General features: G+C 38.2%; 1 protein-coding gene across 1 annotated transcript in view; it reads right to left on the bottom strand.

The window, feature by feature from the left end:
• The window catches only part of itfg1 (integrin alpha FG-GAP repeat containing 1), a 278,742-nt gene that overhangs the window by 75,091 nt on the left and 188,715 nt on the right, over positions 1-14,936 (bottom strand). The window contains exons 13-14 of the mRNA XM_015375167.1: positions 8,984-9,027; positions 455-533 (exon numbers count right to left, since the gene is read on the bottom strand). Of these exons, the coding sequence (XP_015230653.1) occupies positions 455-533; positions 8,984-9,027 (123 nt within the window). The remainder of the gene's footprint in view (positions 1-454; positions 534-8,983; positions 9,028-14,936) is intronic.

Genomic DNA, 14,936 nt, shown 5'->3' with positions numbered 1-14,936 from the left:
TATTTTAATCGTCTGACAGCACTAATATATTTAAATAATAATAAAATAACATATTTTGCACAATGCTTTCTTATTTTTTAGAAAAGAAAAAGTCACATACATTACCGCTTTGTGTCGGTGTTTCACATAAGATTGAAATAAAACTATTGCTGTCTGTGTTTGTAATGTGAAATGTGGAAAAGTTCAAAGGGTATGAAGACTTTTTAAAAGCCTTTGCTTTTGTCCAACCGAATTTCCCCAAATCCTCTCAAACAACAGAAAAAGTTAATGTTTCAGCTGAAGCAGGCGGCTGTTTATCACCTGCTGTTAAAAGGTCTATGTAAAAGAGCTCAATCTCATTTTCAGAAATCGAGAAATGTTTCTCGCCGGTTTTTCCATCGCTGGGGGAAGCAGTTTAGAAAAGGGCTTGAGAGCTACCATTAAAAAATAACGACCAAAAAAGGGAAGTGCTCACCTGAGGCATTTTTCAAGTAGCCATTAGAGTCCACTGTGGTGTACATGACATAAGGGCCTGGCTGATTCACACCGAAAGGCTGTTGAAACAAACACAGAAACAAACACGATCAAAAAGGGAACACGTCTGACACCATCAGCCCATCACCACTGAGCGGGAAAGTCCCGACAGAAAGCAATCAGTCTGGGTGTGTTTTTATTTTATTTCCACCTCTATAGGCTCAAAGGTAAAGGCCTGACCTCGCCGGTCGGATACAAACGAGACTGACATCTGCATATTTGTGTGTCCATGTGGATTCATGGTTAACTTGTCTCGTCTCCTTAATGTGAAAGGATGACGGGGAATAAGGAGACCTGTCGAGGTTCTCCTACGCTTTAAGTCGGCTAATCATGAGTCTGTTACATGCAGGGACGCTGCAGGAAAGACTCGGCCCTTTATGCTGTGACACGCAGCAGTTGGGTGAGAGAGGAATAGAAATGAGGTGAAAAAAAAAGGAAAAACAGACAAGGAGGGAGAGATGAGAAAACCGCTGAGGAGAAGACTTGCTGGCTGAATGCATGAAGGAGGGAGAGAGGTGTGACTAAGAAGGAGAGGGGTAGGAGAGTGAAATGGAAAGACAGAGCGAGCTGATGGATGGGAGAGGATAGGAGCTAAAGCAGCCGCAAGCTGCACTCGTCTCCTGCATTCATCATATTTTTCACTTAGACAAGCGGGCGGAAGAGTCGACAGGCAGAGAAGCAAAAACAACCAGCAGCCTCTTGTTGATGTCAAAGATAATGTGTTCTGTAAAGGACTTTTCCAGCAGTGAAAGGTTAGGAGAGGACTGGTTATGCTTGCTGATTTTGGTACGTGTCTATTTCCTTCTGTCCACCTACATGTGATAATAAACCATTAGTGCTTCCACTGTAAATAAAACTGCTTTCCTCTTTTGCAAACAGAAAGACAACTTAATGCATAATGTTGCCAAGTAAGCTAAAAATCCTGGCATCCAAAGGGCCATCTGAACAATAATTATCATTCTGTGCTGTAATCAAGCAGTAAAAACTGTCACTATCAGTCATTAATATGTAGAAGGTTAAGAGAAGAGCTACTAAATTAGCTATTTAATTACATAAAAAATTAACAGCAAGTTTTAGCCAACGTCGTTTTTTTTTTCTACGTAAAGTTATCTAACTATGCATTGATACTTTCCCCTTTTTAATAATTAAACAAATGTAAAAATAAGGCCTCTAATACCGTAAAAACGGCCAAAAAATACGTACTTAATACTTAAAAGAAGTAATTAATAAATAGAGTTGAAGATTATAACGGACAATAAATAAATACATATTTTCTACCTACATTTATTTGTTTATTGTATTTTTGGGGGCAATTAATTGCATGCTTATTTATTTATTTAGCTTTTATTTATTTATGTATTTATTTTTAAATATGGTAGAGCTGGTCCTCCATAGTCTGGAAACTGCGGTATAAAAAATGCCTAATGTATCAAAAATGATGCAAATAAATGTTCCAATTTAACTTTTACAATAGTTATGATTTTTTATTTATTTATTTAGGCTTTAAAGTGTCATGATTTGGCCTGTTTGCTCTTCCTTAATTAGTCATTCCTTTCACCTGTCGTTTTCCCTCCCTGCCTCAATTATCATTTATTCCTCTCATCTTTCCTCTTAGTTATATTCAGTTCAGCCTGAGCATTCAGTGCCAGATCATTATTTGTCTTTTGTTAGTCTGTCTGTTATTTTTATTTCATGGTTCGTGTCCTGGATCCTAGCAGCCAGTGGAAAGAGGGTTTTTGTGTTTGTCTCGTCTCCTGATCGTCCACTGTTCCTCCCCCGCGGAGTCCTCTGGGTTTTTGGCTCAATATGTGGGGAGGTTCAGTTTTTATAAAGTAAGCCTGGCTCCAGGGAGGAGACCAGTTTAAAGGTCCTGCATCAAGTTTTGGTTCCACGTCCTGTCTCTGCTACCCTCTTCCACTGAGCCTGCCCGTCTGCACCTGATCCTGTCTGCTCCTGTGCGTGACCGCCTGGTAATGCTTTCGGACCCTGTCAGACTCTGAACCCGCCTGTGGATGCCTGGAAGTCTGGATCCTGCCACCTGTTTCTGTCCCTGCCTGTTCTGGATCCCTGACCAGGATCGGCTTCCAGCATGTCCTCAGGAACTGCAGCACTTGGGGACATTCTTGGTCTGGACTGTTAAACCAGGTAAGTGACCAACTCAGATAATCGTCTGTCAGATGATTGTGGTCACTTACCTGTGTTTCTCCCACTACAGAGTGTCTGAGATTGGGCGGTGCCCCGCCCCCCCGCCTGCAGTTGCCGCGTGCTTCACATCCTAGCAGCTCCCCTTTTACTTTTGTTCATCATTTAATAAACGTTTTGAACTTTCCTACTGACTGTCTCTCCCTGAATACTGGGTCCATCTGTCCTCGTTTCATGACATAAAGGGTTAAAAGCAGAGCCACTAAAATAGAGACGAAGGTGAAGCATTGTTGGGTGACAGAAATCGATTTTCAGCTCGATCTGCCAAAACCTGTGATTGGCTGGTGGGAAACCCTGTTTTACTGCAACAGCTCATCAACACACACTGTGGGATGCTGCTTCTTTTATGAACAGCTATTCACCAGCTACTCTATTATTAATAGCATATTACAGTGTTTGTTTTCACTTAGTAAAATAATAAGATTTTCTTACATACCAGATAGAATGTCTCAGAAAAGGTTTTTCTCCAACATTGCTGCAAACATTAGCCTTTGCTGTTTTGATCTTCCATTTCAATACAAATATCTCCTCTGACCTTGGGGACTGAAGCGCTCCCTGGTTCGCTCTGAAGGAACCACCAGTCCCTTTTTTTTTTTTTGCTGCTAAATCTATTATAAATGGGATTTATTTTCCTATCCACTAAAAACAAAATAAATAAAAGATCTGCCAGAGTTTCTTTTGGAAATTTTATTCTAAATTAACTTTAGCTATATTGCTTGGAAATCTTTATAATTTTTGAATTTGAGATTTTGGAATAAACATTTGATCAACCAAAAAAAACAACTGACAAATTTCCACTTTATTTTGAAAATAAATTTGTGTATATATATATATATATAAAAAAAACATTTAGCTGTGATCTATCTTTCTAATTCTAATTCTTCTTTAATGAATCAAACCTTTAAGCTTAGATGTATTTATATTAGGGCTGAAACAATTAATCGGATTAATCGTTTATTTAATTAATCGTCAACTAATTCAGTAATCCATTAATTGTTAACTGGAGTATAGCAAATGTAAAGCCTTTAGCTGACTTGGTAACCAACTTAGAGCAGTAATTATATCAAAATTGTAAAATAAAATATATAAACATTTTGATTAAAGATAAAAAAAATGTTTTCCTCTGTCAAAAAGCCCAATCCAGAACCCCTCAGATGGAAACGTTTTAGTTTCATTTGGTTTAATCCTGTAAAAAAAATCTTTTTTGAGGAAGCTTTGGCTATCCGATTATTAATGGATTAATCGTAAAAAATAATCGTCAGATTAATCGATTTGCAAAATTATTCTAAGTTGCAGTCCTAATTCATACTATTGGCAGAATAAGGTTAAACTAATCTTTTAGTACTTCTGACTGGAAATAATATTAACCACTCCTGAATAGCAGCTAATAGAGAATCTGTGTGGGGGTTAAATATTAGGGTAATGGAAAGTAGCCCCTTCAACCTCGTTAGCAAACAGAAACCATAAAAAAACATTGGAGATTATTTTAAAAGCTAATCAGTGTTTTAAAAGTTTGATTACTGCAAAGCGTGGGCGTAGGTTTGCATAGGGACCATAGGGACAAGTCCCTACCAAAACTTTGGTTTGAATACCATGTTTATAATTTACCGTACAGCGTTGTTGCAGCAGTAGAGGAGTTCTGGAATGGGGAATATTGACAGACGAAAACATGTTTTATCTAAAATGGAAAATGTTTATTTATTTTTTACAATTTTGGTATAATTCTTGCTCTTAGTTGGTCGCTCTGTGAGCTAAAGACATCTTTTAGAGTCTCGATACTCCATAATGATCAATTGATTACTAAATTTGTTGACATTATTTCAATTATTGATTAATCCTATGAATTGTTTCAGCCATAAATACAATACATGAAATGGGTTAAACAGATTAACTACAGCCTACACTGCAAAAAATTTAAATCTAAATAAGTAATTTGTTCCTAAACTAAGTGCATTTGTTCTTGAATTGAGGAGGTAAGTGAGACACTTTGCCAATGGAACAAGACAATTTACATTTAAAATAAGAAAAAGCAACTGCATTGTCTTATTTCAAGTGCATTTTATCTAATTATCTTATTTTAAGAGTAAAAATACTCATTCCATTGGCAAATCATCCCATTTACCTGCTAAAATTAAGGTAAAATACACTTGATTTAAGGAATTTTTACTTATTTCTAGATTATTTTTGCAGTGTAGATGTAGAGCTTGTAGAGTGAAGTTAATATATTAAATGCTCAGTATCAGTTCCTCTTCTATTTCCAGTGCTCATGTAAATACAATACATGTATTTGGCGTCCCTTGAATCTATTATTTTCAAAGTGGAAAAAAGTCCTATTTCCTCATTCATCGGAGCCAGTAAAACGTCAGTTATTGATAAACAGCATCTAGTGAATGTAGTGCTTATAAAATTTGAATAAATGTAGCAAGAAATGCTGCTTTTCTTTTTAAACGATATACACCATGATTTTCATGTCAAGCATAAAAATACGAGCACGCATATTTTTGCATAGGACCAACGACATCAGACCAACAGTGTCCCTACCGAAGTTAAAATCAAACCTACGCTCTTGCTGCAAAGCCAATAAGGTTCTTCGTTTGATTATCATTATTATGAGGCTGTTAATCATTTCTAAAATCTCCATTAATTTCCAATAATGCAAATAAAGATAAGAAACATCTGTTTTTATAAACCGATTACACCAGAAGAGATGTCGCTGTCTTTTCCACACAGGACAAAACTTTTTTCCCCAGATCTGCCAGATTAAGGTAGATTAAGACGCAGCTATATCCTGCTGTTCTCCCTTTCTTCTATTTCTGAAAACTGTTTTCAAACACAAAACTGATACATTTCAAATGATTTAGATATAATCATTTGAAAAGTCTCTTATTCTAATAGGAATTGAATAAATAAATAGATTTCTCGGTCTTGCCATAAATTACCAGCCCTGCCACTGTCTGCTTTCTGTTGATTTTTTTTATTTAGATGAGGTCATATCTAAATATTTAAGGAAAGGATGAGTAAAAAATGCTTCTCCTTAATAACAGTGAATGAGGTGTTGGAACCAGTAGCCCAGTAGAGTGCTATGCACCATAAGGTGTAAGGAGAAGAATTTAATAACTAATTTACCTTAAGATCTTTAATCCTGAGATATTCAAATTAAAAATTAAGTGCATCTCTTCTTCCCCTCCGGTAATGGTGTAAGGGAGAGGGGGAACTTGTCTTAATACAGCAGGGAGTCGTCTGGAGCTTTTATAAAAGGTAAGGCTTGCTAATCAAGGCTATTTTGCTCCTTTAGCATCCATGTTGCTAATAAATGTTTGCAGGAAAAAGGTTTATGTAAATGCAACATTATTGAAAATGAAATAATTTGATTCCTACTGTATGTATTGTGACTCACATCATCAGATTTCAAGAAGAAATTTAAATTTTAATTTATAAAATGGTTTTTATTTAACATCATTGAGCAGCTTATTGACAGCATTGAGAAAAGTTTAGATTCAAAGATTTAAATTCAGATTTAAAGGTATTCCATGCAACCGGTGTTGATTTTCCAGCGAGGCTCCCCCCAGAGGGCGNGCACTGTCGTAAATATGCTCAGCTGTTCTCCTGGTTTCTCCGTCAAGCCAGGCGCGGTTGTTTTGAGCTTAGCAGACAGGCGAACGCAACGAATCACCATGTCTACTGCGGTACGTGACTATTTTGTTCCAATTTTAAGTTTGAAAATTTAGCATGTTTTCATACATTATTTGTTCTGCATGTGTCTAAATAACAAAGATTGTAGTTAGCCAAGTTGGAGTTTCACATACATTTATCCGACTCTCGGATGACACGGGCTTTCGCTGTTTTCTCGCTGGTTCTGCCATGATAACTGCACAAATATCGCCACTGCGCTAGCAGCGAGCATGCCTTTCACTGGGGGCGTGTAGCAGTTCTCGCCGTAAAGCAAGACCGACTCTGAGCCTGTGGGTGCGGGCCGAGGGCTCCTGCAATTGCAAGTACGGTATTTCCACTACAGACCACCAGGGCGGCCGAGAAAACCTTTGTTCAACCTGAAATGACTCATTTAATCATCCAAAACGTTATGGAACAGATTAATTAACTGAAAAATGTTGCATAGTGTGCCTTTAAAACATTTCATTACATCAATTTTTCAAGAATGTCTATAAATTAGTTTTAAGATCTTGAGACTCCATCTGAAACAGTTTTACCCTGCAGGAGATTTCATGTCATCTACAGAAACATAAAAGATTTCTCACCTTCACATCCTCAGGACAGGAATTAGAGCAGAGGCCGCTGAGCACTGAGGAAGAAAGAGACCAAAGTCAAACAGATGTCTTACTTTCTGCGGTTCTGCTGTTGCTGAGCTGTCAGAACGACACGCTCACACCTCCACTCTAAGCAGACCGAAAGTATCTGGCAGGAGGAAATAAATAAACAAACCCTGACCAGGTAACTGGGCTTTAATTTGACTCATATTTTCATATCAAACACGATTTATTAATCGCATGAATGCAAAGTAGACAGAGACAAGACAGGAAGAAAGTAGGGCTTAAAATAAGCCGACAGTAATAAGCAACCAATAAAAAATATGCACAAATAATTAATAAGAACATGTGCTGGGTGAGCATTTTACTTATTTGTGCATACAAGCGGAGCAGGAAGGGACAAAATGGACTGAATTGTAAATCAGTCATTAGCAGAGAGCCTTTATTAGCATACTAATGGGGTCCTGGGTCTGTGGTGGCAATAATTTGGTTGATGGAATCAAACTAAAGCTTAATAGTGTTTATTAGGCTGGACCTAGTGGGGTGTTACACAGTGCAGTCTTTCAAAGGGAACATCACAGCGCTAAACTGTGCGGACACCGGGTGAACAATGATGGAAATGGATCACCATAAATGACAACCAAATGTCAGAGGGTTAATATTTGCTAAATTATCGGGCAATTAACGCTTCAGCAAAAAGGTTAGGTGAGAAGGGAAGTTTTAAAAGCCCCCTTAGAGCTGCACAATTATTAAATCCTGTTTGTCTTGTATGATCAGAGCCTGCAGTGTCATAATTGCAATGGACTGCCGGTATGCTGCACCTTGTGGGATATTAGATTTTAGGCGACATGTAATAACACCCTGCATGGAGACAATATATTCAGCCGGTTGCCTGGACTGTCATGATCACTTGATGCCTCAACATGAAAGTTCTGATTAAGTCAGACGAAACTGGTGAAAACTCATTTATGATGGAGAACAAAGAGAAAAGGGAAAGAAAACCCGGCATATCTTTTACATTCACCATCAGTTCTGCTCTCTTTTCCCAAATATCTCTTTTCACTCGTCTAAACCCTCCCTACTAGCAGACTCGAGAGGATCTGAGCTTCTTTCTTTGCATAACAGCTCGAGTCTCGACAGATTAAACAGAAGATGTTCAACCTGAATGGGGTTAAGGTTAGGATTCTGACTGGATTGTTCTAAAACATTTATACGACATTAAAGCCCCATTCCCACTACCCTTTTGCAACCGTGCCAAGATCAGTCCGAGCAAGGTAATAGAGATAACCGCTGAGTCTAAATGGCATGCAAAACTGAACCGGAATGTGCCAGACAACCAAACCTCTGGCTCAGTTCTCAGATAACAGAGTACATGAGCAGACTGCATCCTCTCCCTAGAGTCAACCTCTGTAATCATGAAATTTCAGACGGTCATAAAAATATAGGCGTCCCTACCGTGCCATATGATTTCCTTTACACTTTAGACATACTGAAGGTTAAAAAAAAAACAACACTTTATGGAGTTTCAACCAGTCAATTAAAAGTGTCCACACCTTTATTCATGACAAATGGGGTAAAGAAGAACAAAAAAAGAGGGGGAGATAGGGGTTCTTTTGGCTTCAGTTGTTCTAAAATGGGTTTCCAAATTTTGTAATATTTTTGAGGACAGTTAATTAAATCAAATCTAATTTTTTCTCTGTGCAGGAAATTCCTGTATATTCCTTGATCCAAGATTCAAAATTAGGTGGTCTGTCAGCCTTTCACTGCTTCAGTATGCATCTTTTGGCAATCATCATGCCATAGGAGACAACTGTTGTTACATCACGACCCAATTTGTTAAGAGGGCCGTTTCTGGATCGGGTTTTATNCCTTTAAAACATTTCATTACATCAATTTTTCAAGAATGTCTATAAATTAGTTTTAAGATCTTGAGACTCCATCTGAAACAGTTTTACCCTGCAGGAGATTTCATGTCATCTACAGAAACATAAAAGATTTCTCACCTTCACATCCTCAGGACAGGAATTAGAGCAGAGGCCGCTGAGCACTGAGGAAGAAAGAGACCAAAGTCAAACAGATGTCTTACTTTCTGCGGTTCTGCTGTTGCTGAGCTGTCAGAACGACACGCTCACACCTCCACTCTAAGCAGACCGAAAGTATCTGGCAGGAGGAAATAAATAAACAAACCCTGACCAGGTAACTGGGCTTTAATTTGACTCATATTTTCATATCAAACACGATTTATTAATCGCATGAATGCAAAGTAGACAGAGACAAGACAGGAAGAAAGTAGGGCTTAAAATAAGCCGACAGTAATAAGCAACCAATAAAAAATATGCACAAATAATTAATAAGAACATGTGCTGGGTGAGCATTTTACTTATTTGTGCATACAAGCGGAGCAGGAAGGGACAAAATGGACTGAATTGTAAATCAGTCATTAGCAGAGAGCCTTTATTAGCATACTAATGGGGTCCTGGGTCTGTGGTGGCAATAATTTGGTTGATGGAATCAAACTAAAGCTTAATAGTGTTTATTAGGCTGGACCTAGTGGGGTGTTACACAGTGCAGTCTTTCAAAGGGAACATCACAGCGCTAAACTGTGCGGACACCGGGTGAACAATGATGGAAATGGATCACCATAAATGACAACCAAATGTCAGAGGGTTAATATTTGCTAAATTATCGGGCAATTAACGCTGCTGCAAAAAGGTTAGGTGAGAAGGGAAGTTTTAAAAGCCCCCTTAGAGCTGCACAATTATTAAATCCTGTTTGTCTTGTATGATCAGAGCCTGCAGTGTCATAATTGCAATGGACTGCCGGTATGCTGCACCTTGTGGGATATTAGATTTTAGGTGACATGTAATAACACCCTGCATGGAGACAATATATTCAGCCGGTTGCCTGGACTGTCATGATCACTTGATGCCTCAACATGAAAGTTCTGATTAAGTCAGACGAAACTGGTGAAAACTCATTTATGATGGAGAACAAAGAGAAAAGGGAAAGAAAACCCGGCATATCTTTTACATTCACCATCAGTTCTGCTCTCTTTTCCCAAATATCTCTTTTCACTCGTCTAAACCCTCCCTACTAGCAGACTCGAGAGGATCTGAGCTTCTTTCTTTGCATAACAGCTCGAGTCTCGACAGATTAAACAGAAGATGTTCAACCTGAATGGGGTTAAGGTTAGGATTCTGACTGGATTGTTCTAAAACATTTATACGACATTAAAGCCCCATTCCCACTACCCTTTTGCAACCGTGCCAAGATCAGTCCGAGCAAGGTAATAGAGATAACCGCTGAGTCTAAATGGCATGCAAAACTGAACCGGAATGTGCCAGACAACCAAACCTCTGGCTCAGTTCTCAGATAACAGAGTACATGAGCAGACTGCATCCTCTCCCTAGAGTCAACCTCTGTAATCATGAAATTTCAGACGGTCATAAAAATATAGGCGTCCCTACCGTGCCATATGATTTCCTTTACACTTTAGACATACTGAAGGTTAAAAAAAAAACAACACTTTATGGAGTTTCAACCAGTCAATTAAAAGTGTCCACACCTTTATTCATGACAAATGGGGTAAAGAAGAACAAAAAAAGAGGGGGAGATAGGGGTTCTTTTGGCTTCAGTTGTTCTAAAATGGGTTTCCAAATTTTGTAATATTTTTGAGGACAGTTAATTAAATCAAATCTAATTTTTTCTCTGTGCAGGAAATTCCTGTATATTCCTTGATCCAAGATTCAAAATTAGGTGGTCTGTCAGCCTTCCACTACTTCAATATGCATCTTTTGGCAATCATCATGCCATAGGAGACAACTGTTGTTACATCACGACCCAATTTGTTAAGAGGGCCGTTTCTGGATCGGGTTTTATGTTAACTTTAACGGTGCGAGAGTACCGGTCCAGAAACTTTGAATATTTGGACACAGCCAAAATTGATGTGATGCCATATGATTTCCTGAGATGATTCTGCTTAGCAGTGTGATGAACCTCAACTCCTGTCATTGTTTCCTGTGTCTGTAACCCTGATTAGACTTTTTTTTGTTGTATCTTCTTCCCAAAAGCCGACTCGGTCCAGTAAATTCACCAAAGGCCGTCTTGTTCGCCTGACTCTCTGCTAACTTCCTGATTGTTATTGGTACCGCCATGCTGATTTGCTTGTTTCCTTCTAGAGAGCAGTAGTACCAAAAATCGCCACTAGGAGGTCAGGAAATGAGTTTGGCACTGTTAACGCTCCAAGCTCGGCACGGATCGGTGTTCAGAGGCTAGTGTAAATGGGGCTTTAGATAGAGCTGTTGTTCTGTTGGAAGGTGAACCTCAGCCAAAATCGCAAACATTCTGCACCCTTCAACAGTTTCTTCCTTCCATACAGTGGCGGTTCTAGACCAAATGTACCAGGGGGGCCAGGAGGGGGCCAATGTGTTTTCATGGGGGAACAGAAAAGCATGAAATAAAAAACAGGATAGCTGCATGAAGTGAGACTTAAGTTTCATTAAAGTCTAAATGTCTTTTTAGGTGAATATACATTCAGAGTTTTGGAATTCTACATATTTATGACTTAATTTAAGTTAAAATTACAGTTTTCTATAAAATCTGAATTAGAATATAAGAAAAATTGTTAAATTCAGCTGTAAAAAAAATTTAGTATGTTATTAATTTGTTTTGAAAAAAACATTTACCAGATAATAACTGGGATCATATCTCAATACTACTGAAGCCATCACCTTATTTTTTTTTTAAATAGTTAATAAAATACAATTTGTAAAGAAAAAATGAAATAGATCCAAAGGACGTTTCAGATGCTTGTTGCAGGGAATATCATCTTTAGAATCTCTTTGAGTATTATGTTTTCAGTACAGGGGCCAGGACATCTTCTACAGGGGCCCTGGCCCCCGTCGGCCCCCGTCTAGAACCGCCTATGCTTCCATAATTCCCAAGTATTTATCTCCCTCTATCTCCACACTAACTGACAAACTTTTCTGTTTTCGCTAAAGTAAAGCACTCCCACAGCATGATGCTACCCCCACCATGCTCCATGGCAATAATGCCTGTTGGTTTGAGTTTAAATATGCAGCCATTGCTTGACTGGTACCAGTTATTGAATGCATGCAGGAATATGAATGCAAAAATGCAGAAAACTGAGACGATTATGATGCCTAGTCATCTACTACTACTTTTAGTACTACTACTTTGGAAATCACATGAATGTGGCTAGTTCTGTAAAACATGTGCAGAAGTTAAAGGGGTATGGAAATGTTTGCAAGTTGCTGGGAATGCTTTTCTCCTCTTTATAATCATAGAACACCGATTCGAGCACCAATTAAAATGTTATGGCAGATTTTAGGCTGTGCAAGCACATTTTGGTGCGAGAGCAATGTTTATGTCACACAGAGACGCTGCAGTACTGTGTTTCTGCTGCAGCTCGTTAGAGTCCAATAACAATCAGGACAATGCAGTGCCTCTCCAGCATTCATTTTCTGTAGACCGCCATGATAAAACTTTATGACAGAGTTTCTATTTCGGTGCTACTACATGTTGTAAATACTGACACACTCCTTGCGTTTTGACCCAGAAGTCTTTGCAGTTTGCAAGTTGAGTCATAGCTGTAAAGCGATTCATTGTATTTTTTATATGGCTATAAAAGTGGTTATAGAATAAAATACTCTTTTAGAGTCATTTCAAGAGTCATTTCTACAGAAATTATAGAAGCTAATATCTTCTTAAAGTTTAAATAGTAAGATTTAGAATGTATTGGAAATCCCTGTTTTGCAATTGACAGATAAATATTTACTTTAAAACCCATTAATGCAATAAATACATGAATGCAATGTAGATAATTCTCTCTATGAGGCCACCGCTGAAGCATACAAAAATGTTTGCACAAAACAGAAGGATTTGAAAACAAAATGTATGAGAATAAAAGCATTTTTTTCCATTTAGCAACTAAACAAGCAGAAAATAGATCTAAGAGGTAAAATTGATTGAATTAAATGCATGTATGAGCCTTTTACATCAAAACCATGGGAAGGTCTGGCCAGCTGCCTTGGGCTGGTCCTTGATCAATCAATATTTATCCAATCAGTTATGCAGAGTAGATACAATGTGTGTGAAAATCCTTCCATTTCACTTTCAGCTTATGGATCCTGAATGTTTCTATACAAGAGCCTGATAGTTTGTGTAACTATTCATCTCAGAATCCTGCAAGATGTCCCGCTCGCATTGGTTATTACTGAGCCTCATTAAATAAACTGCAACTGAATGGCGGTATATGTGCCCTCAAGCAATGTCATTTCTGCTCACTGCAATGTTTAATGTTTGGGGGAATGTTGGAGCTTTGAGGGAAAACCCTCCTATGGAGAGTTTGTCTGGGAGAGAAAAATGATTTCTTGATCCATTGAACTGTTTCCCAACGACATGTGAATTGGGACCTTCTTTCCTTCTGCCCCGCGACTTGTTTAGGCGGGGTAATAGAGCGAGACGGAGATAAAGTGGGTTTTTCTCACCAAACACGTCACGCCTGGAAAACCTGATAAAAGATGACACCAGTACACTACAACTCCCTCAGTTCTTTAGTTATTTATCTCATACTGTTCCAGAAGTTGCCCTGTGACAGACTGGCGACCTGTCCAGGGTGGACCCCGCCGCTCGACCATTGAAAGCTGGAGATAGACACCAGCACCCCTCGGGACCCCAGCTGGGATAAACGTGAAAGAAAATAGATGGAAGTTATTGACTTCCCCTCAATATCATCATTTCATTGCTGCTTAGACCCTTGGACGCACCAAAAAACTCCCTAAAGTTATGCTTTACTTCATGTTCTAGATAATATAAACTGGGAAATCCATTTAAGTATTTCATGGGAGGTGTTCCAAGAATTGATTGGTATTGGCTAATTTTTGGCTTGACAACCCATGACTGGGGACGGGGAGCTCATGCTCCCAATTTCCACACGTTGGTCCGACTACGATAGCACAGGAAGAGGACTTAAAGTTTCAGTATGACTGAGGTGTTCAATAATGGATGGAAGAAGCTAGTTAATAGGAAATAAGGGTGTAACAACAAATTGCTTCCTGTCGATATACTGATTAATGCGGAAGAGGATTAGGGCCAGTGGGGGAAAAAACAACAAGTTAACTGATTTTTAAATTTTATTTCAGTTTAGTATGGGAAAAAAGTCAGAATTCTGACTTTTTTCAAAGAATTCTGTCTTTAATCTCAGAATTCTGACTTTTTTCTGAGAATTCTGACAATAAAAAAGTCAGAATTCTCAGAAAAAAAGTCAGAATTCTGACTTTTTTCCCATGTTAAACTGAAATAAAATTTAAAAATCAGTTAACTTTTTTTTTTTTCCCATTGGTCCTACTTCTCTTCCGAATCAGAATCAAGTTTATTGCCAAGTAGGTTTGCACTTACAAGGAATTTGACTTGGTGTTGGTGCAGACAAAAAACAAAATAAGATAGAATATATATATATATATATATATATATATATATATATATATATATATATATATATATATACAGAAGCTATATACAAACAGATTAAAAGCTGAATTATAACAATGTAAAATCAAAATATCAATCCATACCGTCGTCTTTAGCAGGGCTCGATGTTAACCATCGCCCGATCCCCCGGGGCAAGTAGTTTTTATTGTTGCGAGAGTACAAATTTAATTGCATTTGCCCGCCGGGCAAGTGCAATGATCCAAAAAAAAAATTATCACTCAAAATTACTTTAAAATCACCGACATTCGCTGAATACGACCCACAAGCGTTGCCGGCGCCATCTTTGTTGTTTTGTACACATTCTCGCATGATTTGAAAAAGCTGCATGATTTTCCGCTAGATGGCGTGATTCAGCTCTTGGGGAGAGAATTCTGCAGAGCAGCAGCTGGATGATGAATTTAATCTAAACTATAATACACACTAGATTAAAAATTATCAGTCAGG

This window comes from Cyprinodon variegatus, unplaced genomic scaffold (assembly GCF_000732505.1).
Source record: "Cyprinodon variegatus isolate N-32 unplaced genomic scaffold, C_variegatus-1.0 Scaffold114, whole genome shotgun sequence".
In the NCBI taxonomy this organism is placed as follows: Eukaryota; Metazoa; Chordata; class Actinopteri; order Cyprinodontiformes; family Cyprinodontidae; genus Cyprinodon; species Cyprinodon variegatus.
The sequence above is the reverse complement of the archived record's forward strand: the minus strand, read 5'-3'. Positions and strand labels throughout refer to the sequence as shown.